Below are 13,615 nucleotides of genomic sequence, written 5' to 3' on the forward strand. Positions count from 1 at the left end.
TCTAGTGGTGGTTTTTAAGTTTTTCCAGTTACAGACCAACTCGTCTCCCCCTTTGAAGCTTGGAAATGGTTGGACTTTGTTCTGCCAAAAGACTTTGCCTGGGGACAGGGCATGCCCTGCTCTCCTTCCCTGTTTCAAAGCTTGAACCACATGCCACAGGCCTGTGTCAGTCAGCGATCCACATGCTGATTGCCTTTATTGCCTGGCAGAAAAATGTGTCTTGGACAAGTGCCACATCTGCAGGTCCTTCTGTCCCAGGACCATTGAAGAGTGAAGCATTCATCTCAGAGTGCTCTTCATGGAGTCTGCCCTTTCTCCGCAAGATCAGCGGTTGGACTCGGTACCAAGTATCAGTGCCTTGGTGCACAGTGCACCGCCAGTGTCAATGACTCAGCACCGTTTGTTGTCCAGGGGCCCAGAAAGGCCTGCTAGGAGGCCAGGCATAGACAAGCCCCCTTGTGAGGACAAGGGGAAGAAGGATAACCAACCAGCATATAGGCTGGAGAAGGCCCAGAAAGCACTCTTCAGGTCACCTTCATTGGTGTTGGAGGTTCATTTCCCCTCCCACTGAAAGCCTTCCAGGCCACACAGGGCATAAGGCCCATGCCAGTAACCCTGCCCCTGACACAGACAGGGGCCTCAGCACAGGGATAAACTGCTTTTGGCCCCCTTTTACTTGACACAGTTCAATCACGCTCTCCTCCAGTGTCTGAGAGAGGACAGCACTCTGGAGTCCCCCCAGATATGCATATGAGTCACCAGAATTGCTAAGACTCTCTGGCAGACCCCTTCCTCCATCCTGCTTATAGCCAAGAGGGCTGAGCGGAAGTATATTGCCCTGGCAGGGAACCACAACTACCACTACACCAGTGGTTCTTAAACAGTGATACGTGGACCACTAGTGGTCCACAGCCACATTCCAGATGGTCTGCAGCTTGAGCGCAGCCCCTCTACTTCCCCTGCAGCAGGGAGCCTTCACTGATGCTCCAGCCTTCCACCCCCCCACGAGTTTGGAGTGCCAGTGTCGGCTTCCTTCTGAGGAGAGGGGGAGAGAGAGCCCCAAGCCTTGCTGTGTGATCCACTTCATGGGCAAAAAGTGTTTCCCCCTACCTGTACCCCTCCCCTGACTGAGGGAACACTTTCCCCACTGCTTGGCCAATGGGAGCAGCAGGAGGACATGCCTAGGAGCAGTGCAGGATGCAATGGCAAGTAAGTGCCCAGACCCCCGCACCTGTGGCCCCCTCACATACCTCCCAACAAGACCTTGCATCCTCAGCCTACTCCTGCACCCTCCCCACAGCCAGATACCCTAGCCCCAGGTGACTCCTGCACCCTCACCTTCCACCCTGGCCAGACACCCTACTTCCAGCCTGCTCCTATACCCATTGTTGCTTCTGAACCCTCCCTCCTGGCCACACACTGCACCTTACTTTGCTGTTAGCTCCTCCTCCCCCCACGCCGCCGGCTGGACACCCTACTCCAAGCCTGCTTCTGCATCCTACCTCCTATCCAGACCTTGCGCTTTCACCCCTTCTGGACCCCACCTCCTTCCCACATTCTACCCCCCGATTCCTTTCGCTGGCAGCCCTGTCCCACACACGGGAACTCCCATTTTTGTCCCTACCCCAGATCCTAGGGGGAGTCCACAAAATCCACTAACCCTGGAACTCCAGAAGAGTTAATCTGGCCTATGGGAAGCCCTGAACCTCAGTCCTCCCTGCCCCGCTCCTTCCCCTGGTGGGGCTGCATCACCAGAGGAGTGAGGTGTCTCAGTGAGGGGCCACATGAGCGAGGGTTGGGGGGTTTTGGTGGTTTTTGTTTTGTTTCTTGTTTCTTAGTTGCGTGGTCCCCAACTGATTTTTCTGTGGGTCGGTGGCTCCTGACCCAAAAAGGTTCCCCTCCCCTGCCATAAACAAAGAAAACATGGAAACCTTTTGTGTTGGACATAAATTAATATTTTACTTTATTTAAAGTGAAGCTTGATAAACTAATATGAGAAAGTTTAAGTACTTAATGTGTTTAACAATTTCAATTAAGATTTCCTTTCTTGCTGGTTAAATTAAACCATTCTCCCTAGCTGCAGCACTAGCAAAATGGCCCAGGAGTAGTTATGTAATTAACTACGAGTTTCCATTAGCAACTGGTGGTCCATGGAAAGGTTTGCTTTGAGCCAGATGAGCCATGGGCCAATAAATTTGAGAACCACTGCTCTACACCAACACGCCTCATGGTGGAGTCGGTCAGCTACAGGGAACACCAGAGGGGGCCGGCTCCCACCCCAAGAATAAAGACTCCAAATGCTTGGACTTGTTTGGTTGAAAGATTTATTCTTTGGCCATCTTTCAGCTGAGGGTGGCAAACCACCAGGCTTTGTTGGCCATCTACGAAGTTAACACTTGGCAGGCACTGACAAAATTCAAGGCTTCCCTGCCTGAAGGTTCCCACAAGGAGTTTAAAGATTCAGCTGCTCACTCTATGCATTCCGCCATCTCCACGATGTGTTCGGCCTAGCTCCTCCTGTCAAGTATGTCTCTGGAGGTGCAGAACTCTATCCACGACCTCTCCTTTGACACCAGTCTTGCACTGAGGTTACCTCTCTCGGGGAAGAAACTCCAGTCAGTAGGAAAAGGCAGTTGTTAGTAAAGGGAGATTCGATCATTAGAAATGTAGATAGCAGGGTTTGAGATGACTGGGAGAACCGTATGGTGACTTGCCTGCCTGGTGTGAAGGTTGCAGATCTCCTGAGGCATCTAGATAGACTTATGTGTAGTACTGGGGAGGATCCAGTGGTCGTGGTACATGTAGGTACCAATGACGTAGGGAAGGATAGGAGAGATGTCTTGGAGGCCAAATTGAGGCTGCTAGGAAAGAGACTGAAATCCAGGACCTCTATGGTGGCATTCTCGGAAATGCTTCCAGATCCACACGCAGGGCTAGGTAGGCAGGCAGAGCTTCAGAGTCTCAATTCGTGGATGAGACGATGGTGTAGGGAAGAGGGGTTTGGATTTATTAGGAACTGGGGACACTTTTGGGAGAGGGGGAGCCTATACAGGAAGGATGGGCTCCACCTAAACCATAGTGGATCAAGACTGCTGGTACTTAATATTAAAAAGGTCGCAGAGCAGTTTTTAAACTAAGAGATGGGGGAAAGCTGATTGGTGCAGAGGAGCACGTGGATCGGACAGAGAAGTCTCTTAGAGGAGAGTCTATTGATAGAGATTCTCTAGGTTTTAGTCACGAGGAAAGGATGGAAGAGGATAAAGTATGGGCCAGATCAGACAAAAAACATTCACATAAAAAAGAATCTGACACATCAGAAAAGGGCAGACAAATAAACAGTGACAAGTTTTTAAAGTGCTTGTACACAAATGCTAGAAGTCTAAAAAATAAGATGGGTGAACTAGAATGCCTCGTGCTAAAGGAGGATACTGATATAATACGCATCACAGACAGCTGGTGGAGTGAGGACAATCAATGGGACACAATCATTCCAGGGTACAAAATATATCGGAAGGACAGAACAGGTCGTGCAGGTGAGGGAGTGGCACTATATGTGAAAGAAAATTTAGAATCAAATGAAGTAAAAATCTTAAATGAATCAACATGTTCCATAAAATCGCTATGGATAGTAATTCCCTGCTCTAATAAAAATATAACAGTAGGGATCTATATTGACCACCTGACCAGGACAGTAATAGTGATTATGAAATGCTAAGGGAGATTAGAGAGGCTATCAAAATAAAGAACTCAATAATAGTGGGGGATTTCAACTATCCCGATATTGACTGGGTACATATCACCTCAGGACGAGATGCAGAGACAAAATTTCTTGATACCTTAAATGACTGCTTCGTGGAACGAGGTGTGCCAGTAGTTCGAATTAGAGAGCCTAATTCGAACTACCTACTCCGTGCCGTGTGTAGCTGCAGGCACGGAGTCCGCACTAATGGGGATTTAAAAATGGCGGCGCCCGGCAAGATGCAAATGAAGCCCGGGATATTTAAATCCTGGGCTTCATTTGCAACTTCAAATGCCTACATTAGTCACCCTAGTTCGAACTAGGGTGGCAGTGTAGACATACCCCCAGAGACTTTCAACACTTCCGTCTCCTATGTCCATCTCCACCTCACTCCAAGTGTGTTCATTTTTAATGTATAAGGCAACACCTCCTCCCTTTTTTCCCTGTCTTTTCTTCCTGAGCAAGCTGTACCCTTCTATACAAACATTCCAATCATGTGTATTATCCCACCAAGTTTCTGTGATGCCAACAATGTCATAATTGTACTTATTTATTAGCACTTCCAGTTCTTCCGGCTTATTTCCCATACTAATCGCATTTGTATATTGGCATCTAAGATCCTGATTTGACCTTGCCTCCCAGTTTTGCCCTGCCTCTCCTTTCTCTCTGCCATTGTAGCCCATGCTCCCTCCCATTTCCAACCCATCTCCCAGGTCTCCATGTTTTCCACTTACCTGTGGGCTTTGCTCACCTGTCCCCGTCAAACCTAGTTTAAAGCCCTCCTCACTAGGTTAGCCATTCTGTGTCCAAATACGGTGTTCCCCCTCCTCAAAAGGTGAACACCATCCCTGCTTAGCAGTCCTTCCTGGAATAGCATCGCATAGTCGAGGATGCACCTGTCTCTGCCTATTCAACATATTCATAAATGATCTGGAGAAAGGGGTAAACAGTGGGGTGGCAAAGTTTGCAGATGATACTAAACTACTCAATGTAGCTAAGACCAAAGCAGACTGTGAAGAACTTAAAAAAGATCTCACCAAACTAAGTGACTGGGCAACAAAATGGCAAATGAAATTTAATGTGGATAAATGTAAAGTAATGGAAAAAATAACCCCAACTATACATATAATATGATGGAGGCTAATTTAACTTCAGCTAATCAGGAAAGAGATCTTGGAGTCATCGTGGATAGTTCTCTGAAGACGCCCGCGCAGTGTGTAGCGGCAGTCAAAAAAGCACACAGGATGTTAGGAATCATTAAAAAAGGGATAGAGAATAAGATGAAGAATATCTTATTGCCCTTATATAAATCCATGGTACGCCCACATCTTGAATACTGCATACAGATGTGGTCTCTTCATCTCAAAAAAGGTATTTTGGCATTAGAAAAGGTTCAGAAAAGAACTACTAAAATGATTAGGGATTTGGAACAGGTCCCACATGAGGAGAGATTAAAGACACTGGGACTTTTTAGCTAGTTTTTTTCTCCGGGCTGTTTTAGATACTATGGGCACTGTGTCCAAAGGGATAGCTATAGCTGCTTTTCTGAGGAGAGATTCATGGTCAAAATCTTTGGATTTGCCTACAGAGTTGCAAAGCACTATCCAAATCTTCCCTTTGCTACAGTTAACCTATTTGATGAAAAGATGGATGACTCTTTCCCCACTGTCATGTACTAGATGTTTCTGGACATCTATGTCTCTGCTTGTGAGAGGAAGCATCAGAAATAAGGATACAAGACCACCTACCATTTTACCATCAGTTTTCTCAGGACCCATCACAAAAACGACAGATGGTACAGAGATGCAGGTATACTGCTCCACTGCCACATCTCGTTCTAATCCACAACCAAAGAATGTCTTTTGACAATTCTTTTGAGAGCCACATCCCTGTATTGATGTCATGTCATATTCTGCTGCGCAGTGTTTTGGAGACCACCTTACCCGGTATGCACACAAGTGAAGGGTTTTAATAACCACAGATAGGTGCTGAAAAATATTCATTACCGCAGTCTGATCTAGTTTTTGTCAACCACTACCCATAAAACTGCTTCCTGGTTCCTTTTTAGAGACCATTTTGACAAGTAAATTCTGCATCAAGAAGGGGACAGCAATGAGCCAAAGAAAGAGTTTCATCTCAACATCAAGGGAAACAATTTTACTCGTCTTACTTCATAGTGTCCAATAGGAATGGGAGATGGAAAACAATTTTTGGCCTATGCCAACTGAATATGCTTGTGCAGAAATTAAAATTCTACATGGTCACTTTGGCATCAATACTTCCTTCTCTGAAAGAGGGCAAATCAGTTGGTTTCTCTTCACATAAAAGATGTACTCTTCCATATATACATGCATCTGGCCCACAAAAGGTTCCTCAAGTTTCTTCATGGTCAAAATCATGACCAGCTGAGCATTCTTCCATTCAGGCTAGCAACACCACCTCAGGATCTTTACAAAGGTCTTTTCAGTGATGGCAGCTTGTATGTGAAGAAGTGTGTTTAACCTCATCCCATATCTAAGCGACTGGCTTCTGGCAGACAGATCATACAAAGATGCCCCATTGGCAGCCTTATTCCTTCTCCATCCATTCTCTTCTCTGTGAATTTATCAACCACAAAAGTCCACTTTGACCCTACGAGGTGTATACACTTCATAGAAATGGCCATGGACTCAGCAGCAGCAAAAGCCTCTCTGTCTATCAAGAAATGCCATGCTGATGGCAGTTTCATAAAACAAATCAACCTGGGACCTCAATCAGAACTTGACCTTTCCTCCTAAACCATGTGATGCACTTCGTCAGACTTCATCTCCATTGCCTGCAAACTGGGCTTCACCCCATGTGTCCACTCAAAAACTCAGCATTGGTGCCGCTGCCTTTATCATGAGCATGAGCCGATGCGGGGGAGAGCCAGCTGAAAAGCCAGTTCCCCCAACACCATCCCCACGGGAGGCAGGGGGGTAGCAGGGACCAGGCGCAAGCCAGGAATCAGCTGACGCCCAGTTCCAGATGTTGAACTTCTGCTTTTTAAATTTATTAAGAGCCAGCCAGCTCTTAATACTTTTAAGAAGCAGAAACATGGCAGGGGGACCCTGGCATGAACCGGGACAGCTGATTCCCGGCTCGTGCTGGTTCCCCCTCACTGCGCACAAGCCTTTAAAGTGGCTGGTCTTAATACATGTAAAAGGCTGGTGCGCAGTGGAGGGGACCCAGAGCAAGCCAGGAATCAGCTGTCCCGGCTCATGCCTGGGTGTTCCCCCCCACACCTGAGAGGGTGAGAATTCAGCCAAATAGCTAGTTGGGGAGGGAGGCAAAGAAGTGGGGAGTAAAGTGCAGCCTCTGCTAAATAAAATTGTATTCCCCCCCCCCCCATCTTCCCTCTGCTCCAGCCTCACTCCCCTCAGGGCAACCCTTGTTCCCTTCCATCCTGCCCCCGTATCCTCCTTCATCTCTCTCCTGCCCCCACATCCCTGTGTCCCCAGCGCACTCACTGACAGGGCAGCAGCACTGGGACTTGCAGACCCCTGGGAGCCATGCTAGGGTGAGGAGAGGCAGGGAGAGGCAGAGTGTCTTCCCTGTACAGCCCAGCCCATTGTCTTCAAGCTGCGGCTCCAGTGATAGGGCAGGCAGAGCCTGGGGCTACCCAGGACTGTCTCTAGCCTGGCTGGGCACAGTAGGGCTCTAGGGAAGGGGCTCCTCGTAGGGTCAGCACAGCTCGGGCCCCAGCACGCCATGTATGCCAGCCGCCCAGCCCCAAACCCCTCCCGAAGCAGGAGGCAGCCCCAGGGACGCACACATTCCCCTCTCCTGACCTCCTCCCCCAGCAGGAAACCAGAGCTGGTGCTCCAGCCTGCAGCTGTGTGGTGGAGGCTCAAGACGCAGCACGGGTCCCCTCTGCACGAGAGGGAGCGGGGCAGGAGCGGGGCTGAGTCCCTGCTCTGCATGCCAGTAAAAATCAGCTCATGTGCCAGGGGTTGCCAATCCTTGTGCTAAACTGACGGGGGGGAAATGTTGGATTGTGTAACCTTACTATGCAGATCTCTTGAGGCAGGGAAATGTCAGAGAAGTGTGTGATGAATTGATAGTTGTGTGTATATATAAAATGTGTTAGAATAATGAATATTCACATGTAGTATTGTGTACGTCTTTCTCAATGCAGCTGTTCCAGACTTAGCAGAAATGGTCTCAGGGTTTTGTTGACTAGAAAATCTGGTTTATGTGTCTTATCTGTAAAACCCATGATCTGTGTAAATAATACAGTGATGCAAAGTGTTATGAGAGAATTGTTAGGTCCAGGTACCCATTCACATATTGACTGTCATATCATATGTTCTGAGATCTTACAGTATTTGTGCACAGCAGTGTGAGGTAAAGTAAAAATATCAGTATTTCCCTTGGTTACTCTGTTATGTTTTTAAAGGTTTTACGTCAGATCCTTAATGCTTTTTAATATTTCTGACCCAACTTTTTAAAATTGTAGAGAAAAATGGTTGTGAAATGATATGATTATAATAAGATGGTGTGGCTCAATAATCACGGTTTTGAAAACATGTACATACCTTCTGCACTAGTGGTAATGCATTGATAATTACAGTAAAATGTCTTGGGTATACAGTTATAGACTGATACAGTGTCCACTGACATCAAGAGTGATACTCTCATTGTTCTAAACCGACGTTGGATCAGGTCCTATTATAGTAAATTTAGGTCCTCATATGAGAGACAGAGGGTGACAGTCGAAGAGCTCCTAGAGAGCATTACATGTATATGGAGTCATGATTAGAACAGAGTTTGCAGAAGTTTTGAACTGGTGAGTAATAATTAAACTAATTGTTGACCAAAATGGTGTGCTTGTGTCGGAACACCAGTTCCGATTCTTAGATATTTAGGGGTTTCTCCTGCTAAGAGGTGGAGAGAGTAGTACAAAACTGAAGTGCTATTCCTCTCTTACGTAATAATTGTTTGCATGTTTTCAGTCTTCTTTGGGGTTTTTAGTGTGGGAAATGTTAAAGTGCAAGTTTCTATCTTTCTAGATAATGATTTTAAAAGAGAAAATTGGGTACCTTCTTTTTTCTCCCCCAGATTCGTTACATTTCACAGACTCAAGGTTTGCCAGGAGAGCAGTTGTTGAATATGGGAACAAAAACTGCAAGATTTTTCTGTAGAGAAACAGATGTACCATATTCTGGTTGGAGGTTAAAGGTAAGAAGTATAAATTAATTGAAAAAACCAGTATGATGTACTCACGTGCAAAAGCCATATTAAGGTTTCTTATTTACAACGTGGAATTCCTATTCACAAATTTGGAAAAAGATAGACCTATGTCTTCTACCTAAGTCGTCTTAGGCCAGCTCTGCTGTACATACCTATATTGACATAACTGCCTTGTTTGGGGGTGTGAAAAATCCACATCCCTAGGTAATATAGTTGTACTGAGCTAATCCCTCTCATAGACAGGGTTATGTCAATGGGAGGATCTTCTCCCATCAACAAAGCTACTGCCTCATTCCACGAGGAGTAACGGTAGTTCAGACTAGGAAGCCTAGTCCGAACTACCTAGTTCGTGCCGTGTGTAGCCGTGCGGCACGGGGTTCGAACGAGCAGGGATTTAAAAATGGCGGCGCCCAGTTTATGCAAATGAAGCCCGGGAAATTCAAATCCCGGGCTTCATTTGCAAGTGCAGTATGCCTACATTACCCCGCTAGTTCGAACTAGCGGGGTAGTGTAGACATACCCTCAGTTATCCAAATTCTGATTACTAGCAGTAAATATTTATACTGACAGTGTCCTTTTAATTGGTGTAAGTTGTTTTTTTCTCCTTTAAGACACTAGAAGAGCATGAGACAGAGACAGGAATGAAGTCTAAAGAGGCCAGAAAGTATATTTTCAACAGTTTGGATGATGTAGTGCATGTGAGTATTGAAGTATTTTTCCTTTGCAAGGAATACAGCTGAGAGCTGCACAATGATTTATTTTGAAATTTATCAGTTACCTATTGTGAATTAGAGTACATTCTAGGAATATCGTCCGTTCATCCATACTTTCCTATTCTGCTTCTGGGCAAACTATCCATCTCTGCCTATCTATTTAGTTTCCTTGATGCATGGATCTTGTCTTCCTTTGTTGTTGTATGGTTGTTATACTGTTACATTTGTCCTGGAAAAAAAGATCTTAAATATTGTGCAGCATATCCCATATTCTACTACTACATCTGCCAATCCAGGCAAAATTATTCTTTCATCTAGTTTTGTCTATAGTAGAAGTATCATTTGTCTTCATCTTTTCTCTAAAGGAAACTGACTGCTTCCCAAACAGTTTTGTTTGTAACTAAAATTCATGCTTCTATTTCTACTGCTTTATATGTCTTGATCACTAATAAAAGGAAATCCCCCCCCCTGCTTCTTTTGACATCCTCCTGAGGATGTATTCAGTTCCATTTCAGGACTGGTGGTACTATACAGAGTTGTCGTCTTGTACTAACTCTGTTCTCACAGCTTGACCTTAAAAAATTAATAATACTTAACATTTATTTAGTATTTTCCACCTTCAAGCAAAATTAAGTAAGAGGTCCTAACTTGCTGGATTTTGATACTTTTAATCTTTTATTCCTCTCTTCTCAGATGTAGGCAAAATCTGTTTAGTTTTGAAAGCTGAAGAGAGATTCAACCATGTCTGTAGACTTCCAATGGCATGGAAGCAGCCAGAGAATCTCTTTTGCTCCCATTTGTCAGGCACATGCATTCCCTAATTGCTCTGAGGGCTCATCTAGACTACTAGTAACAATCAAAAGAGAATACAGGACTATGTAGCACTTTAAAGACTAACAAGATGGTTTATTAGATGATGAGCTTTCGTGGGCCAGACCCCCTTCCTCAGATCAAATAGTGGAAGAAAATAGTCACAACCATATATACCAAAGGATACAATTAAAAAAAATGAACACATATGAAAAGGACAAATCACATTTCAGAACAGAAGGGGGATGCGGGGGGGGGAGGAAAGGAAGGTAAATGTCTGTGAGTTAATGATATTAGAGGTGGGGAAGGGTAGATGTCTCTGAGTTAATGGTATTAGAGGTGATAATTGGGGAAGCTATCTTTATAATGGGTAAGGTAGTTGGGGTCTTTGTTCAGCCCCCCGTGGAGAGTGTCAAATTTTAGCATGAATGCCAGTTCAGAGGATTCCCTTTCAAGTGCAGATTTAAAAGTCTTCTGAAGTAGGATGCATGTGATTAGGTCATTGAAACAGTGTCCTTTCTGGTTGAAATGGCAAGAAACTGTTTTTTCTTTGTGATCCTGTCTGTCTGTTTTGTGGGTATTGATTCTTTGGTGAAGTGTCTGAGACATTTGTCCAATGTACATAGCAGACGGACACTTTCGGCACATGATAGCATAGATTATATTTCTGGATGTGCAGGAATATGTATTCTTGATCTTATAACTCGGTTAGGCCCAATAATGGTGTCAGCAGAATGAATATATGGATATGTGGACAAAGCTGGCAACGGGGTTTGTTGCAAGGGAAAGTACCAGAGTTGGTATTAGTGTGGTATGTCCTGTGGTTGTTGGTAAGAATCATCTTGAGGTTAGGTGGTTGTCTATAGGAGACTATGGGTCTGTCTCCCAGAGCTTCTTGGAGTTTAGTGTCCTGTTCCAGTATAGGCTGTAATTTATTGATAATGTGTTGGACAGGTTTAAGTTGGGAGCTGTAGGTGATGACAAGTGGTGTTCTATTGTTGATTTTCTTGGGTCTGTCTTGTAGTAGATGGTTTCTAGGTATTCGTTTGGCTCTTTCAATTTGCTTTTTTATTTCTCCGGGTGGGTAGTTGAGGTTTATAAATGCTTGGTAGAGATCCTGAAGTTTCTGGTCTCTGTCAGTGGGATTAGAGCAGATGCGGTTGTATCCAATGGCTTGGCTATAGATGATGGATCGTATGGTGTGTGCTGGATGGGAGCTGGAAGCATGTAGGTAACTGTATGAGTCAGTGGGTTTTCTGTAGAGGGTGGTGTCTAATTTTCCATTGTTGATTTCTACTGTGGTGTCCAGGAAATGGATCTCTCGTGTGGAATGGTCCAGGCTGAGGTTAATGTTGGGGTGTAGGTTGTTGAAGTCTCTGTGGAATGTCTCCAGTGTTTCTTGGCCATGCACCCAGATCATAAATATGTCATTGATGTAGCGTAAGTAGAGAAGGGGTAAAAGGGGACGGGAGTTGAGGAAACGTTGTTCTAGGACAGCCATAAAGATATTAGCATACTGTGGGGCCATGCGTGTACCCATGGCTGTGCCGGTGATCTGGAGGTATAAGTTGTTCTCAAACTGGAAATATTTGTGGGTGAGAACAAAGTTACATAGGTCTGCTATCAGGTTGGCAGTGGTGTCATCTGGGATAATGTTTCGAATAGCTTGTAATCCGTCTTCATGTGGGATGTTGGTGTATAGTGCTTCTACATCCATGGTGGCAAGGATGGTGTTATTGGGGAGGTTATCGATGTTTTGTAGTTTCCTTAGGAAGTCAGTAGTGTCTCGGAGATAGCTGTGGGTGTTGGTTGCGTAGGGTTTGAGGAGAGAGTCTACATAGCTGGATAGACCAGTAGTGAGTGTGCCAATCCCAGAGATGATGGGGTGTCCGGGGTGTCCAGGTTTATGGATCTTGGGAAGCAGATAGAAATGTAGCCGTGTTAGACTAATACAGCTACTCGGGAACAAATCCACACAGAAACACCTTCTGACCCCCGACCAGGATTTTTCTATTACTAATCGAAAGAGGACACTTGTACCTCTCCCCCTTTATCGAAAAGCCGCATAAACCTCATTTTTTGAGGAAGAGCGGCTCTGGGCCCACCCACTCCCCCTTATTAAATGGGATTTTACATCCCTAAAAGGAAGTAAAAGATACATGTTTGGTTTTATCTGATTTTTTTTTTAATTCTTCCATGCCAGGTGAACATGGTGATGGATTTGGAAGGAAGTGACCTATTGGCAGAGAAGGCAGATAGAAAAGAATTTGTGAGTCTGTTGAAGAAAATGTTGCTGATTGATGCTGATTTAAGAATTACTCCAGCTGAGACACTGAACCATCCGTTTGTTACCATGAAGCATCTCCTAGATTTTCCACATAGCAACCAGTATGTTATATACATTAATAAAGCAGTATTGCATTAGACCTACAGTACAGTGTTATAGTCAGATTGACATGCATAATAAAGACTCAATTATTACTAAAAATCTTTGGACCTGATAAATTATAGTTGCCTTTCATAAGTTATACATATTAGACAGTTTATTGTGTGATCATATGCATTACTTGTATACAAATGGTGTGCGTGTTGATATAGTGTTGCTTAAAATGTATAGGATGTTGTAAGTATGTTAAGATCCTAGAATACAAAATTACCCACACTGAAATAATAGTGCTAGGGCATGATTTTGAACAGAACTAAGTACCTTTTATTTTCATACAAATGGTGTTCAGAACTTGACAGAATCAGGTACTAATTCTCAGGCCCAATTAAAGTATTTTTACAGTGCTGGAAATAGATACTTGAGCAACACAGAAGTTGAAGGAAGGACAAAACTTTCCGTCTGTCTAACCCAGCTTCTTTAGTATATACATCAGTTATTAGCAGAAATTCAGCAATATTGTTAGATACTACAAGTAGAACATAATTATAGTTTATCTTGATAACAAGACACAGATTTAATTCATTTATCAATAATTATAAGACTTTTGGGATTTCAGATAAGTGATGCCCATAAGCATAATTCTAACAGTATCTTGCTTTATACAGCCATGGCTGTGTCTAGACTGGCCAGTTTTTCCAGAAAATCAGTCGCTTTTCCGGAAAAACTTGCCAGCTGTCTACACTGGCCGCTTGAATT

General features: G+C 44.4%; 1 protein-coding gene across 3 annotated transcripts in view; it reads left to right on the forward strand.

Moving 5' to 3' along the window:
• Nucleotides 1–13,615, forward strand: part of HIPK3 (homeodomain interacting protein kinase 3) — a 161,394-nt gene that overhangs the window by 118,267 nt on the left and 29,512 nt on the right. For all 3 annotated transcript variants that reach the window (XM_075927814.1, XM_075927816.1, XM_075927817.1), the window contains exons 4-6: nucleotides 8,819–8,938; nucleotides 9,562–9,648; nucleotides 12,677–12,861. In XM_075927814.1, the coding sequence (XP_075783929.1) occupies nucleotides 8,819–8,938; nucleotides 9,562–9,648; nucleotides 12,677–12,861 (392 nt within the window). The remainder of the gene's footprint in view (nucleotides 1–8,818; nucleotides 8,939–9,561; nucleotides 9,649–12,676; nucleotides 12,862–13,615) is intronic.

This window comes from Pelodiscus sinensis, chromosome 4 (genome assembly GCF_049634645.1).
Source record: "Pelodiscus sinensis isolate JC-2024 chromosome 4, ASM4963464v1, whole genome shotgun sequence".
In the NCBI taxonomy this organism is placed as follows: Eukaryota; Metazoa; Chordata; order Testudines; family Trionychidae; genus Pelodiscus; species Pelodiscus sinensis.